This window comes from Mobula hypostoma, chromosome 7 (genome assembly GCF_963921235.1).
Source record: "Mobula hypostoma chromosome 7, sMobHyp1.1, whole genome shotgun sequence".
Taxonomy (NCBI): domain Eukaryota; kingdom Metazoa; phylum Chordata; class Chondrichthyes; order Myliobatiformes; family Myliobatidae; genus Mobula; species Mobula hypostoma.
The window spans coordinates 120,058,445-120,073,231 of record NC_086103.1 but is presented as its reverse complement, the minus strand read 5'-3'; the positions used below and the strand labels follow the sequence as shown (position 1 = coordinate 120,073,231).

At 40.5% G+C, this 14,787-nt stretch overlaps 1 protein-coding gene across 3 annotated transcripts in view; it reads right to left on the bottom strand.

The window, feature by feature from the left end:
• The window catches only part of LOC134349003 (NADPH oxidase 4), a 149,394-nt gene that overhangs the window by 114,453 nt on the left and 20,154 nt on the right, over positions 1-14,787 (bottom strand). For 2 of the 3 annotated variants that reach the window (XM_063052837.1, XM_063052838.1), the window contains exon 3: positions 6,273-6,383. In XM_063052837.1, the coding sequence (XP_062908907.1) occupies positions 6,273-6,383 (111 nt within the window). The remainder of the gene's footprint in view (positions 1-6,272; positions 6,384-14,787) is intronic. The other variant, XM_063052839.1, reaches the window with a different exon arrangement.

Genomic DNA, 14,787 nt, shown 5'->3' with positions numbered 1-14,787 from the left:
GATGGCAATGTAAGGAGATGCACACAAGTGTACTTGTAAGGTGCAATGAGAAATAATGTTATATTTATTTAGAGATACAGCATGGAAAAGGCACTTCTGGCCCAAAGATCCGTGCTGGCCAACAACAACTCACCTATTTACAACTAGCCTAATCATAGGACAATTACAATGATAAATTAACCTACTAACCTACTTTGGGCATTGGGAGGAAACTGACGTACCTGGAGGAAACCCACGCAGCCATGGGGAGAACGTACAAACTCCTTACAGACGGTGCTGGAATTGAGCTCCAAACTCCAATGCGCCAAGCTGAAATAGCATTGGGCTAAATTAGCGTAGCGACCCACAGTAGGGTGCCCAGTGCGCACTGGAATTCAGAGGACTGACTGAATGGATAGCAATAATACCATCAGGGTGCAGGTGATGCTAGGCTCACTTTCCCCAATTTGATAGGTCATTAAACTACTTTAGGCGTTAAATTCATCAGTTGGGCAATCACATTCTGACTGCTGCTTCAAGGGTCAACTGCAGTCAAATCTTTCTTTCCTTGCAGTGTAACATCAGACAATACATCACTGAATCTTAGGTTGCCTTGCAACCTAAGACCTAATGCCTTAGCTCATCACACTGTCTATTTCCTCTCTGTTATTCAGCTAAATCACAGCCCATCACCAGATTCTATCAAATGTTATTGTAAGAAAGCTACTGGACTCAAAAGAAGTCTGCACTGGTTCTACATGCCATTAATCCAGTTAATCACACTGTCATGCAGTTTCCCTAGAACTCTGAACATTTGTTCTATGGAGGCGTATCCCCTCGGTCTCTCTGTTCTTGTATCCTTCTAGAATTGTCCTCTCTAATTTATATTGCCTCTTCTTGTTCTTTCTACTAACAGCAGACACTTACCACATAACCCACCAGCCTATCTATTGTGTCTTGAAATCTATTACTATCCTCCTCAAAATTCACAACACCTCCAAGTATTGTGTCATCTTACAATGTAATTCTGAACTGTGCATTTGTAAATGAGTCATACACACACACAAAGCAGAAAGCCCAGTAACGATACATTAATGCTGTGACTGTATTAAAGCTATTTACTTATGTATGTGGCTGGCACCCACATATATCACCATCCTCCCTCACACCCAGCACATAGGTAAGTTAACTTAAAATGCAGCCAGCCCAAGCTGTAAATTTGACGATGTGTTGCAGCTAACCAAGACATTTTGGTCAGCATGGGCCAGCTGGGACACACAGCCTGCTTCCAGGCTGCGTGACTCTGCGACTCTAAGAGAAAAACCAAAGCAGCACCAACTTCTGTTCTAGCTAAACCTCTAATAATTCTTCTGGAATCTATCTTAAGCCTGTCCCCATCGAACATCTGTTTTAGGACAATCCAAATCATGACAAAGATTGCTGAACAACAAAAGAAGCAGTGAGCAGATGGGAGTAGTGTTTGGCAAGTTATTTTCTTGCTATCAATTTGACTATGGGCTATACCAGTAGCTAGATCGGAGAAACAGCTGCCTTTAGAACACAGAATTGGCACCTATCTTTTATTAAGAATTTATCCTCAGGCTCAACACAAAATGTTGTTCCAATAAGCTAGTAATGCGGGTTGTTGCCATCAAATAGAAATGTTTCCTATTTCTGTCTCAGATTTAACAATGGTTTGCAACTTAAAATGTCATCTCCATTTTTATTTATCAGACAAAAATTGGTCAAAAGAATTAAAGTTAATGTAAATACATTCATTCAACGCTCACTATTACTGGTAGCATCGGTTGCTTCATTATAGTTGTTGCAGACTTAGTATTCTGATCATTAATAAATGTATTAAAAATATTATAACTTTCTTCCCCCGATCAGATGATTAAGAACATGGGGGCATAGAAGAACATATTCATTAGCCCCTGAAACTTGTTCAGCTAGACGATAGCTATTTCAAGTTTATATGTCTGGGTGTTCTTTTTTCCTCACATTTCAATTTCTAGAGTTAACAAAAATAGATTAATCCCATTTTCCCAATTTTACAATTAACACTTGAGGAAAATTCTAAATGTCTACCCATTTGTTTGGAGTGGTTTCGTAATCTCACTCATAAAAGAATCACTTAACCCTTAAACCATACCCTCAAGTCAAAATTACAAGATGGCACTGATAGGTGGTGACTCCTTGCATGTAGTCCCAAGGGGAAGCATCAAATATTCCCATTTAGGATTACTACAGCTGAAATCCACAGTCACAGTCATGGGTACTTCAAAAAGACATCTTCAAAAAATTTATCGATCCTTAAAAATCAGTAGAACCCGGATAGTAGACTCCAGTCATAAGTGCAGCTCCCCTCAAGTAAAAGAAGCGGGAATGTGGGCAGGTTTGCAGGTATGATTGAAACACAGAGGCCTTAGAACCCCACTCCCGACTATCCTGCTGGCGAATGAACAGTCTCTAGAAAATAAAATTGATGACCTCAGAGCAAGATTGCAGTACCAGAGGGACATCAGTGACTGCTGTGTACTTTGCTTCACAGAAAAGTGGCTCACCCCCTAGCCATTTCAGATGCAGCGCTGCAGCCCAAGGGCTTCACCATTCATTTCGAAGACAGGTCAGATGAGTCCTTTAAAGGTGAGGAGATGAATTATGCTTTGTGATTAACTCATCATGCTGCAAAGACATGATAAAACCATAAGACACAGGAGTAGAATTAGGCCACTCAGCTCATCGAGTCTGCTCTGCCATTCCATCATGGCTGATTTATTATCCCTCTCAACCCCATTCTGATTAATTTATCTGTCCTGCTCACTCGACCTGGAACATCTAGCTGTCAAGTGTCATCCATTTTACCTGCTGAGGGAGTTTTCTGCCGTCATCCTGGTAGCTGTGTAAATTCCACCTCTGACCAACAGCAGGCAGGCACTGATGAAGCTGAGCACGGTCATCAGCAGTCGCAAAACAGCACACCCTGATGTCTTCCCTATCATTGCAGTGGATTCCAACTAGGTGAGCTTGAAGAAGTCTCTGAACAACTACCACCAACATATCACCTGCAGAACCAGAGGAGCCAACACACTTTACCACTGTTATACCACCATCAAGAAGGTTTACCGTGTCATCCCAAGCCCTCAACTTGAGAAGTCCAATCAGCTGCAGTACTTCTACTCCCAGTTTACAGGCAGAGATGAAAGATCACAGCATCAGTTGTGAGGGTCATTAAAGTATGGTCACGAGAGGCGGAGGAGAACTTACAGTCGGCGGACTGGACATTATTCAGGGATTCATCTTCAAGTCTGAATGAATATGCCGCAGTTGACACTCATTCATCAAAACCTGTGTGGATGAATGTTTTCCTTTGAGAACATACCAGACATACCCAAATCAAAAGCCAGGGATGAACCAGGTGATTCATAGTCTGCTGAGCGCTAAATCAGTGGCATTCAAGACCGGTGAACCAGAAGTATCCAAAAGTCCAGGTACAACCCACGGAAGGCTATTTTAAGAGTCAATAAGTAATTCTGATTGAGGTTAGAGACAGAATCGGATGTACATCAACTTTGGCAGGGTTTGCAGGCCATTACTTCCTTCAAGGTGAAACTTAACAACATGAAAGGCTGTGATGCTTCACTCCCAGATGAGCTCAACACCTTATTATGCACACTTTGAAAGGGAGAATGAAGCCACACCAGTGTGGATCCCTGCTGCATCTGCTGACCCTGTGATCTCTGTCAGGGAGGCCGAAATCAGACATCTTTTATGAGGGTGAACCCTCGCAATGCCTCAGGCTCTGATGGTGCACCTGGGCACTGCAAACCTATGCCAACCAATTGGCAGCAGTGTTCAAAGACATCTTCAATCTCACTGCTACATTCGGAAGTTCCCACCTGCTTGAAAAGGACGGCAATCATACCAGTGTACAAGACGAGGGTGAGCTGCCTCAAACACAATTGCCAAGTTGCATTCGCAGCTGCTGGATTGAAGTGCTTTGATAGGTTGCTCATGGCCAGAATCAACTCCTGCCGAAGCAAGAACCTGCTGCAATTTGCCTATCACCACAATTGTATTGTATATAATCTCACTGGTTCTCTGCTCAACCTTGGATCACCTGAACCACAGCAGCACCTACATCAGATTGCTGTTTGTTGATAAGAGCTCAGCATTCAACACCATTATACCCTTGGTATTATCAACAAGCTCCAAACCCTGTCCCTCCGTACCCCTCTCTGGATCCTTGACTCCCTCATCAGGAGACCTCAGTCAGTGGTGTTAGGAAATAACATCTCTTCCTCACTGATAATCAGCACTGGCGCACTTCAACACACACAAACTACTGAAGCAACTCAGCAGGCCGGGCAGTATCTGTAGAAAAGAGTACAGTCGATGTTTCGGGCCAAGACCTTTCATCAGGATGGGGGAAAAGATGAGGAGTCAGAGTAAGAAAGTGGGGGGGGGGGGGGGGAGAGCAGGAAGAACCAGAAGGGGTGAAGTAAAGAGCTGGGAAGTTGACAGGTGAAAAAGATAAAGGGCTGGAGAAGGGGAAATCTGATAGGAGAGGACAGAAGGCCATGGAAGAAAGAAAAGGGGGAGGAGCAGCAGAGGGAGGTGATAGGCAGGTAAGGAGATAAGGTGAGAGACAGAAATGGGAATGTGCAATGGCGAAGGGGGGGCATAACCGGAAGTTCAAGAAATCAATGTTTACGATACATGCTTAGGACACAGCTCTACTCTCTCTACACCTATGACTGTGTGGCGAGGCATAGTTGAAACACCATCTGTAAATTTGCTGATGACACAACTATCGTTGTCAGAATTTCAGATGATGACAAGGAGGCAGACAGGAGTGAGACTGATCAGCTGGTTGAGTGGTGCAACAAAAACTTGGCACTCAATGTCAGTAAGACCAAGGAATTGATTGTGGACTTCAGGAAAGAGAAGTTGAGGGAACACACAACAGTCCTCATCAAGAGATCAGCAGTGGAAAGAGTAAGCAGTTTCAAGTTCATGGGTGTCAACATCTCTGAAGATCTATCCTTGGCCCAGCATATTGATGCAATTACAGAGAAGGCATGACAGTGGCTATATTTCATTAGGAGTTTGAGGGGACTTGGTATGTCACCAAAGACACTCACAAATTTCTACAGATGTGCAATGGAGAGCACTTGAATTGGTTATATCACTGTCTGGAATGAGGGACACTAGATACGATCAGAAAAAACAGTAGCAAGTTGGAAACTCAGCCAGGTACATCACAGGCACTAGCCTCCCCAACATCGAGGACACATTCAAAAGACAAAGCCTCAGAAAGGCAGTATACATCCTTAAGGGCCTGCATCACCCAGGGAATTCCCTCCTCCTGTTGCTACCATTAAGCAGGAGGTACAGGAGCCTGAAGCCACACACTCAATGTTTTAGGAACAGCTTCTTCCCCTCTGCCATCAGACCTCTGAATGAACAATAAAGCCATGTACATGACGTCACTCTATTTTTTTGTTCTCTTTTTACACTAGTTATTTAATTGTATATCTTACTGTAATTTATAGTTTTTAAATATATTATATATTACAATGTTCTGCTGCCACAAAACAACAAATTGTATGACATATGCCAGTGATAGTTCTGATTCTGAGTCATGGACTTCCCAACCAGAGGAACTGGTTTCTCTCCATCTTCCCTATCAATTTCCTTCATACTTTGAAAGCTTTAATCAAATCACCCTTAACTTTTTAAATTCCAAGTATACAAACCCAGGTCTTATAATCAATTTTTATAATTTTTATAATTTAATCTTAGGGAAGCAAGTACTTCTGTGTTGCATTTCTCCAAAACCAATCTATTCTTGCTAAGGTTACCTGTGCATTTAGTATTGACTATCAAAGGATGACTACAGCTTTAAGGCTACGACTTGTGATTGACTACACTTAAGGGTGTAGTAATTATCTACAGTGTCCAGTGAGGCCCTTAGGTAAATGATTATGCTGTGGTACAGTTTCTGAGTATGTCCCTGTCCAGTGAGGCCCTTAGGTAAATGATTATGCTGTGGTACAGTTTCTGAGTATGTCTAGCTTCCCAAGCACAAGGTTACAGAGCCCAGACACTACAGATATTAGAGCTATTCACTGTCCTCCAACCAGGATTTTGTAAGATTTGTATAAGGCAGCAGATGCTTAGAAAAATGTTGGGCAAATCAGCAAAAATAAAAACGATGGATCTTTGTCAGTAAGCATGACTCATATTCTTCATTAGTCTAAAACTTTAAAACAAACAAATCTACTCACCTTCTGTGACCCTCTCAGAAATGCCAGTAAAGTGTGACACATGGGCAGCAGGACAAGACTGCAGTTCAGATTCAGGACTGAAGCAGAAGCTCTACTAATGCATAATCCTAGCTGAACAAATAAGATAGTGATCAGGAAAATAAAAGCACAGGGCAAAATACATTGGAAGGCAAGGCAACTTAAAAGTTCATCTGGAATTCCCATACTTATAAATATATAATACCATTATCCATCTTAACATGCCTTTTCCTTTTTTCCCCCCAAAGAAACAAAAGAAGTGGAATATTCTGGGACCTCAGCATATAAAACAGCCATACCGTATTAAAAACCTCGATTACTGAAGAACACCTTAAAACACTCTAAATTACATGCAAAAACCTAAATTAGCAAAAATTTATTGCAGGCCTTTCCAACAATTCCCTCCTTTCAAATGAATGTGAAAACTGTCCATTCATCATCTCCAACCAAATACACCATCGTGATGGGAATTCTGCTACTCAACTGGTGGAGGTTCTTCAGAACTTTCCCCTCCCACCCTGAGCTCCAACAGCAGTCCAGTATTGCAGTGCAGTCAGGTGGCAGTGGTGAACTGCTATCAGTAACATCAAAGTTTCTATGTTTTCATGCACAGAAATGTAGAAGTTAGTGTCACTTTTCTTTGGAGAATGTCAATAAATTCTGACAGTTAATAATTCCCTGCAAAATTGAGGGCAAAAAAGTCATTCCACCCAGTACAAATAAAAATACTGACGATCATTCTGCTTTAAAAATGCATTTAACGCCTATGCATCAAAAGATGGATACGGTTTGTAAACCAAACAGTTGACACCTCAGAAGTGTGCCACAAACTGAGCTCCCAAGCAGCAGAAAGGGCGGCATCATAATGGGGCGCCGCAGTAGAACAGTGGTTAGTGCTACACTATTACCCCTCGGGGTGTTGGAGTTTGGAGTTTAATTCCGATGCTGTCTGTAAGAGGTTTGTGCGCCCTTCCAATGAGTGGGTGCGTTTCCTCCCACATTCCAAAGACGTACTGGTTAGTAGGCTAATTAGTCATTGTAAATTGTCCCATGACCAGGCTAGGGTTAAATAAGAGGGCTACTGGGCAGTGCGGCCCATTAGGCCAGAAAGGCCTGTTCTGTGCTGCATCTCTACATAAAATAAAATTGAATGTTTGGGGTTCAATTCCCACCATTGCATGCTCTCCGCATGAACACACAAGTTTCCTCCGGCTCCCTCCTACATTCCATAAGACGCAAGGGTTTGGGTTAGTGGCACAGGCATGCTATATTGGTGCTGGAAGCATGGCAACACCTGCAAGCTGCCCCAACACGTTTGGGCTGTGTTGGGCATTTGCACAAACGATGCATTTCACTGGATGTTTCAATGAACATGTGACAAATAGAGCTAATGTGCAAGAAGATGCCTGTAGCCCCACTGCAGCCGGCAAACCCATACTACAAGTCTCCCAAATGCTCATTGTAATGTACAGGATTCAGATGAGGCAGCTATTCCTAAGCTGGAGAGGATCTGGATAAGTTTGTTGGTCTTAGAGGTACTGATTATTGAATGCCTCCTCAGTGACTGCATATCCATCAGCTTTCAGTGAAACAAAGGGAAGAGAGTTACTCCTGTCTATTGCTCTCCCTCTAAATGTTTTCAATTGTTGGAAAAAGAAATTTGCCATCCCAATGCAATCTTTGCCCCATGATTCTAACAATTATTGGAATAGGATCTACTTTGATTAGCCCCTTAATGTGTCATGCCATTCAATGTGATCTTGACCAACTTGAGGCATAACTGTATCCACCCAGTTTTTTCATGTTTCATTCATCAAATATTCTCATTACCTTAAGTCTCAGGTTCAGCATCGATTACTGTTTGTCAAGAAGAACTCTAAATTTCTGCAATTCCCTTAAGTATGGAAGAATTTTCAAAATTCGTCCCTGAACACATGCTTTGCGTTTTTAGTCTGTGGCCTTAGCCCTACATTACACAGCTGTTAAAGATTATCATTTCTCCTTATAATCTCAATAACTTAAATCAAATCACCCCTTAACCATCTGAACTCCAGGGAACATAATTTCCTCCTGAAAAATTAACCCTTCCTATCAGGTATTTTTCTGGTAAATCTGCATTTGCTGTAGGATGTGGTATCCAGCTACAAGAGAATTAGTATTCCATTAACCTTCCTTAATTATTTTCTGGACTGTTTATGATATTTTAACAATCCATGCACATGAATCACTAAGAATATTTGGACCTCCACTGTCTCTTTTCATTTATGAAGTACTGCATTCCTTGTGATCAAATTGCATGATTTCTTGTTTGTCTACATTAGAATCTACTTGCCCATTTGTTTTAACTATTGATATCACTTTGCAAAACAGTGTTTCCACCTACCCTACTTGCAATGTCTACAATCTTTGCAAATGTAAAAACCGCAGCCACCTTATACATTGAGGGGAATTAATACATACAGTAAACTGGCAAATAGGGCGGCATCAAGCGACTGCCCTTTCCTGAGCGTTGAGTTTCCTGAATGCACAGCTTCACTCATTCAGGCTAGTGGGCAGCATTTTATATCTTATACAGTGGCAAAAGTTTGGGCACCCCGGTCAAAATTTCTGTTACTGCAAACAGCTAAGCAAGTAAAAGATGACCTGATTTCCAAAAGGCATAAAGTTAAAGATGACACATTTCTTTAATACTTTATATTTCATTGTCGCCAAATAATTGATACTAGAACATACAATCATCACAGCGATATTTTTAAACAAGATTGCTTTTTTATTTCCATCTTTTACTGTTTCAAAATAACAAAAAAGGAAAAGGGCCCAAAGCAAATGTTTGGGCAGCCTGCATGGGCACCCTACTTAGTAACACCCCCCTTGGCAAGTATCACAGCTTGTAAACGCTTTCTATAGCCAGCTAAGAGTCTTTCAATTCTTGTTTGGGGAATTTTCGCCCATTCTTCCTTGCAAAAAGCTTCTAGTTCTGTAAGATTCTTGGGCCGTCTTGCATGCACTGCTCTTTTGAGGTCTATCCACAGATTCTCGATGATGTTTAGGTCAGGGGACTGTGAGGGCCATGGCAAAACCTTCAGCTTGCGCTTCTTGAGGTAGTCTATTGTGGATTTTGAGGTGTGTTTAGGATCATTATCCTGTTGTAGAAGCCATCCTCTTTTCATCTTCAGCTTTTTTACAGACCGTGTGATGTTTGCTTCCAGAATTTGCTGGTATTTAATTGGATTCATTCTTCCCTCTACCATTGAAATGTTCCCCTTGCCACTGGCTGCAACACAAGCCCAAAGCATGATTGATCCACCCCCATGCTTAACAGTTGGCGAGGTGTTCTTTTCATGAAATTCTGCACCCTTTTTTCTCCAAACATACCTTGGCTCATTGCGGCCAAAAAGTTCTATTTTAATTTCATCAGTCCACAGGACTTGTTTCCAAAATGCATCAGGCTTGTTTAGATGTTCCTTTGCAAAGTTCTGATGCTGAATTTTGTGGTGAGGACGCAGGAAAGGTTTTCTTCTGATGACTCTTCCATGAAGGTCATATTTGTGCAGGTGTCGCTGCACAGTAGAACAGTACACCACCACTTCAGAGTCTGCTAAATCTTCCTGAAGGTCTTTTGCAGTCAGACGGGAGGGTGTTGATTTGCCTTTCTAGCAATCCTACAAGCAGTTCTTTTGGGAAGTTGTCTTGGTCTTCCAGACCTCAACTTGACCTCCACCGTTCCTGCTTACTGCCATTTCTTAATTACATTACGAACTGAGGAAACGGCTACCTGAAAACAATTTGCTATCTTATAGTCTTCTGCTGCTCTGTGGGCATCATTTATTTTAATTTTCAGAGTGCTAGACAGCTGCTTAGAGGAGCCCATGGTTGCTGATTGTTGGGGCAAGGTTTGAGGAGTCAGGGTATTTAGAAATTTGCATCACCTGGCCTTTCCTAATGATGACTGTGAACAAGCCAAAGCCTTAACAGGCTAATTAAGGTCTGAGACCTTGGTAAAAGTTATCTGAGAGCTCAAATCTCTTGGGGTGCCCAAACTTTTGCATAGTGCTCCTTTCCTTTTTTCTCACTCTAAAAATTGTACAAAACAAAAATAATACACTAATCTTGCTTAAAATGTTGAAAAGAATGTTTCCCTATTCACAGTAACAGAAATTTTGACCAGGGGTGCCCAAACTTTTGCATGTCACTGTAAGTGATAGAAAGGCTCTGGGAAATTAGGAAGTAAATTACAGTGCAAAATACACAATGCTGGCCTACTCTTACTGAATAAAATTGATCCACAATCGCCTTCACTCTTAAAATACCTTTTTGTCAACCTCTAACTTCCTAATAATATTGCAGCCACAGTCTCTGCCAAAATCTCACTCACATCATTGCAAGAGCTGTCCAGTTGAACAAAAATAATATAGTTACCACAATATCCCATTTAAAAATTGATTTACCCCACTATGATTTTACTCCCTATACAACTTACAAATCCTACAGCAATCATAACCATTTCAGTTCAAAGGCATTTCTTCTCCATCATCATAAAACAGCTTTGAGTCTTTTCTGGAAGTATATGACAGGATTTTTTAAAGAATATCCCATTAAGTTCCTTTCTCTGCAACAAATCTGATCAGCTTCTTTACTCTAGACACAACCGGAATAACAGCTGCTGTGCTCGCTATTCCCCATCTGCCAGTCCTGGGATCATACCGAACCAGCCGCCTTACTCAAAGTAGATTGACTTTATGGAGATACATTCCACAGATTGCTAATCTAAAACAACAACTTCTATTTAAATCTCATGAAACTTCCCAAAGCACCATGCAAAATGCACAATGCTGGCCTAATTTAATGAATAAGAATGACTCATGATTCTCTTCACTCACTGGAGTTTTTTTTTAAAAGATTGTCATCAAATCATATATGGGAATACGACAGAAGATGACCTAAAGATGGTGAAAAGCAGGATATGTAAATGTAGAAAATCAGAGCAAGTTAGGAGAGAAATCATAAGGCTTATAGTCTTGGCAACTAAAGGAATGGCTATCAAGTATGTTCAAATGGTCATAAAATGGGGTAGTGCAAATAACTTAGATGGCTGTATGCATGAATGAGATTACGGAATGTGATAAAATATAAGGATTTGCAAACAAAGCTGGATACAACAACTGCAGTGGGATAGAGATGGTACATAAGTAAGTTTTATTGAGCTCCTGACTCCTAAAGGTAGCAGAGTTTGGATAAGCTCAAGTTTTTAAGGACAGAAAAGCTAAAAGGCATTGGAGTCACCCAATCCCAGTTGACTAGAGTTTCTGCAGCATGAACTAAAGGGCCAAATCACAAAACATGATAAAGGTTAAAAAAAATTTGTAGATATCCAGTTCAAAGATCATCCTATAATTAAATACAACACAAGTTGTTTTTGGTTCAAACAATTACTAGGGGAGAAATGGACTTGATTGCTTGGGAACCGAGTTTGTAATGGAGGCAGTATTTACTTGGGAAAAATTCTGTTTGCAATCAAATGCTCTCTGAGATAGAGGAATAAAGTACTGCTCTGACAAATAGAAATTGATAGCCATCGGGTACTCAGAAGTGATACGTAGCCACTTGAAAATAATATTTTGGTATTAAATGGAATAGAATTGTAGAGCACAGGATTTTTTTTTTTAAATTTAGAGATACTACACAGTAACAGACCCTTCCGGTCCAAAATGCCCAAATCGCCTAATTAGACCCATGTGACCAATTAACCTACTAACCTATGCGTGGGAGGAAACTGGAGCATCTGGAGGAAACCTATAAACTCCTTACAGATGCGGTGGGAATTGCACCCTAGTCGCTGGTGTTGTGATAGTGTTACACTAACTGCTACACTACTGTGGTGCCCCTTTAATTAAAAAATGAAAAACTAAGTTGTTATATTTTAAGATCTATGGAACCTAAGACTAAATTGGGACAGCAAATTGGTGTTCAAGGGATTACTCTGCTGTTCCAAGTTGGATGTGCCAAGGATAACAATTGGACTATTGAAGGGTGGAAATGTCTCTGCCTAAATGAATAATTGGACACTTGGAAGGTAAAAATACAGATGAATGATTAGACAAACGACTGGACAATTGTACAGAAGAAATACTCCTAATAGATAGAGCAATGTTTTTCATTACAGACATCATTATGAAAACTGCAAGATCTCAAACAGAAATCAGGCAATGTCATTGGGATATGGGGCTAACTTCTTTTTTGAAGCAGGCCCTCAGTTTGATGAAAATATACTTTTACCAAAAAAATTAAATATGAGTGCTGTTTAAAGGGCCGGAAGAGCCTGTTACGCACTGTATTTCTAAATAAATACGTTGTGGAAGGGCAATTTGACAAAGATGAACTAGCATTACAACTCTCAGCTAATGGATATTACCATAAGTTCCAAGTTGAGGGGTTATAGCATTTGAAAACATTTCACTGATTTTCCATTTTGGAAATTTTCAGGAGAGAGCAATGTAGCAACTGTACATGTATGCTGAAGAATGAATGCACTTGTTGAAAACTGTTCACAATTTACAGCATGATATTTGATATGGGCATAATTGATAGGAATACACATTATTTGTGAAACAATCAACAGAATTCTGCAAAAGTGAATTAATTTTCAGATGAAAAAAGTCAACCTGACTTCAAGAGTACACTTAGTGGTGATACTTCTCTGAAAACTGCAAGTGCATATGTAACGCTGGAGGTGGCAGAGGCAAGCCAACACTCTGATTGTCTCAGTATTTGGCACAGAATTGTGTGTTACTGCAGGCAGAATGCTGCAGCTGCAATAAGGCCAGACATCTTGCTACAGTATGGTATGCCAAAGAACACAGCAAGATGTACAGTATGTTTTTGAATAAAGACAAAAAAAAATCAATAGCATATGAAGAACTTTCTCAAGATTAATCAGGACAGCAAGGTTGTGCAACAGCAATTTGGATCATTGCTATTGAAGAGCAAGAGCTCCAGTTGCCAAGGAGACTATCACCAGTGCATTGGTTAGTGTCATCTCAGAATTGTTTTGCCATGAAAAGCAATCACCAGCTGGAGAAATCAATAATCAATAATTATGCAACATTGGAGAAGATCCCCACAGTTGAAAGTGCTTAGGCCACTTAGAAGGAGTGATCTACAACTTTAGACAATCATGCAGTGAAAAGAAATTTCCAGTAAATGTTTAGGCTCAATGAAGTTGGAATGAGATATTTTATACTAAAGCAAAATGCACATTAAAGCATACAGAAGTATCTAAAGGTTTTACATGAAACAGTCACTCCAACTAAAGGATACAAGTTTAACACTGAGAGTTGTGCAAGGCCTATTCATTGTGAAACCCCGTGCTCTGAAGGCAAAGGCAAGAAACATTAACGTTACTTCCAAGATGAATGAAGTAATTCGGCTATGGCTGCAGTGCTAAACTGAGATGATAGTGCTTCTTGAACATGATCCATTTTGGTACTTTTCCATATGTGCAGGAGTTAATCACAAACTTGGGCAAAAGCCATACGCATTCAAAGTTAGTTCTGACAAATACCTGGCTTCAACTTGAATTAGATGATGATGAGTCTGTCATAATTAACGATTATCTGAAACCTAACTCTTTCTCAGCTCAGTGGGCTGACATGGGACGTTTCAGCTCGGGAATTGGGCAAGGAAAGGCAACACCAAAAAGACAGACCTATGATGTCATACTGTAAAACTTTAGAAATGTACTGTATATGTAATCAGTCACATAAACATGGGGTGTTTCAGAAGTCTACAGAATATCTGGACCAACAAATTGAAAAGGATGGTTTACATCCTACAAGGAAAAGGCTGATGTCATGAAGAATGCTCCTACTCTCAAGGATATTTCAGAATCAGAATCCTTTTGATTTTAGTGATTTACTATAATACATTCATGGCAAATTAGGCAATATTGCTCTATCCGTTGAATATGTATTTGAGGAAAGACATCCCATGGAATTGGAGAAAACAGAGGAAAACATGTCAGATGTGAAAACACTGTTTATTAACCATGATGTAATCACAAAGAACAAGCTAACATGTGAGGCATTTCCTTAAAGATATGTAGCAGAGATTTTACTTCTGTAAAATAATGTAAGAAATAAAAACTATTGTATTTGTATCTTGCACCCTCACTGCTATTGGCTGTGCTGCTCAGAGGAGAAATACTGTCCCTGACTTTTTGGGTTAGAACCTTTATGAATTATCTGCACCATCATAGATTTTCTGCACACACCTGATGAGAAACCAGAAGCCAATCCAAGAGAAGTTAAAAATCCAAATCCAAGTCAGAGTCAGGCAAATGTACCTGAAACAGATTCCTAAAGTAGGTCAAAGTCAGCCTTGTCAGAGAATGTTTTTTTAAAAAAATCAGACTCAGGACAGATTAAGGCAGTCTCAACAAAATGTCATGAGGTTTTAGTCAAAGGAGATAACCTTTAGTCAGCGATAGGAGGCTAAACAT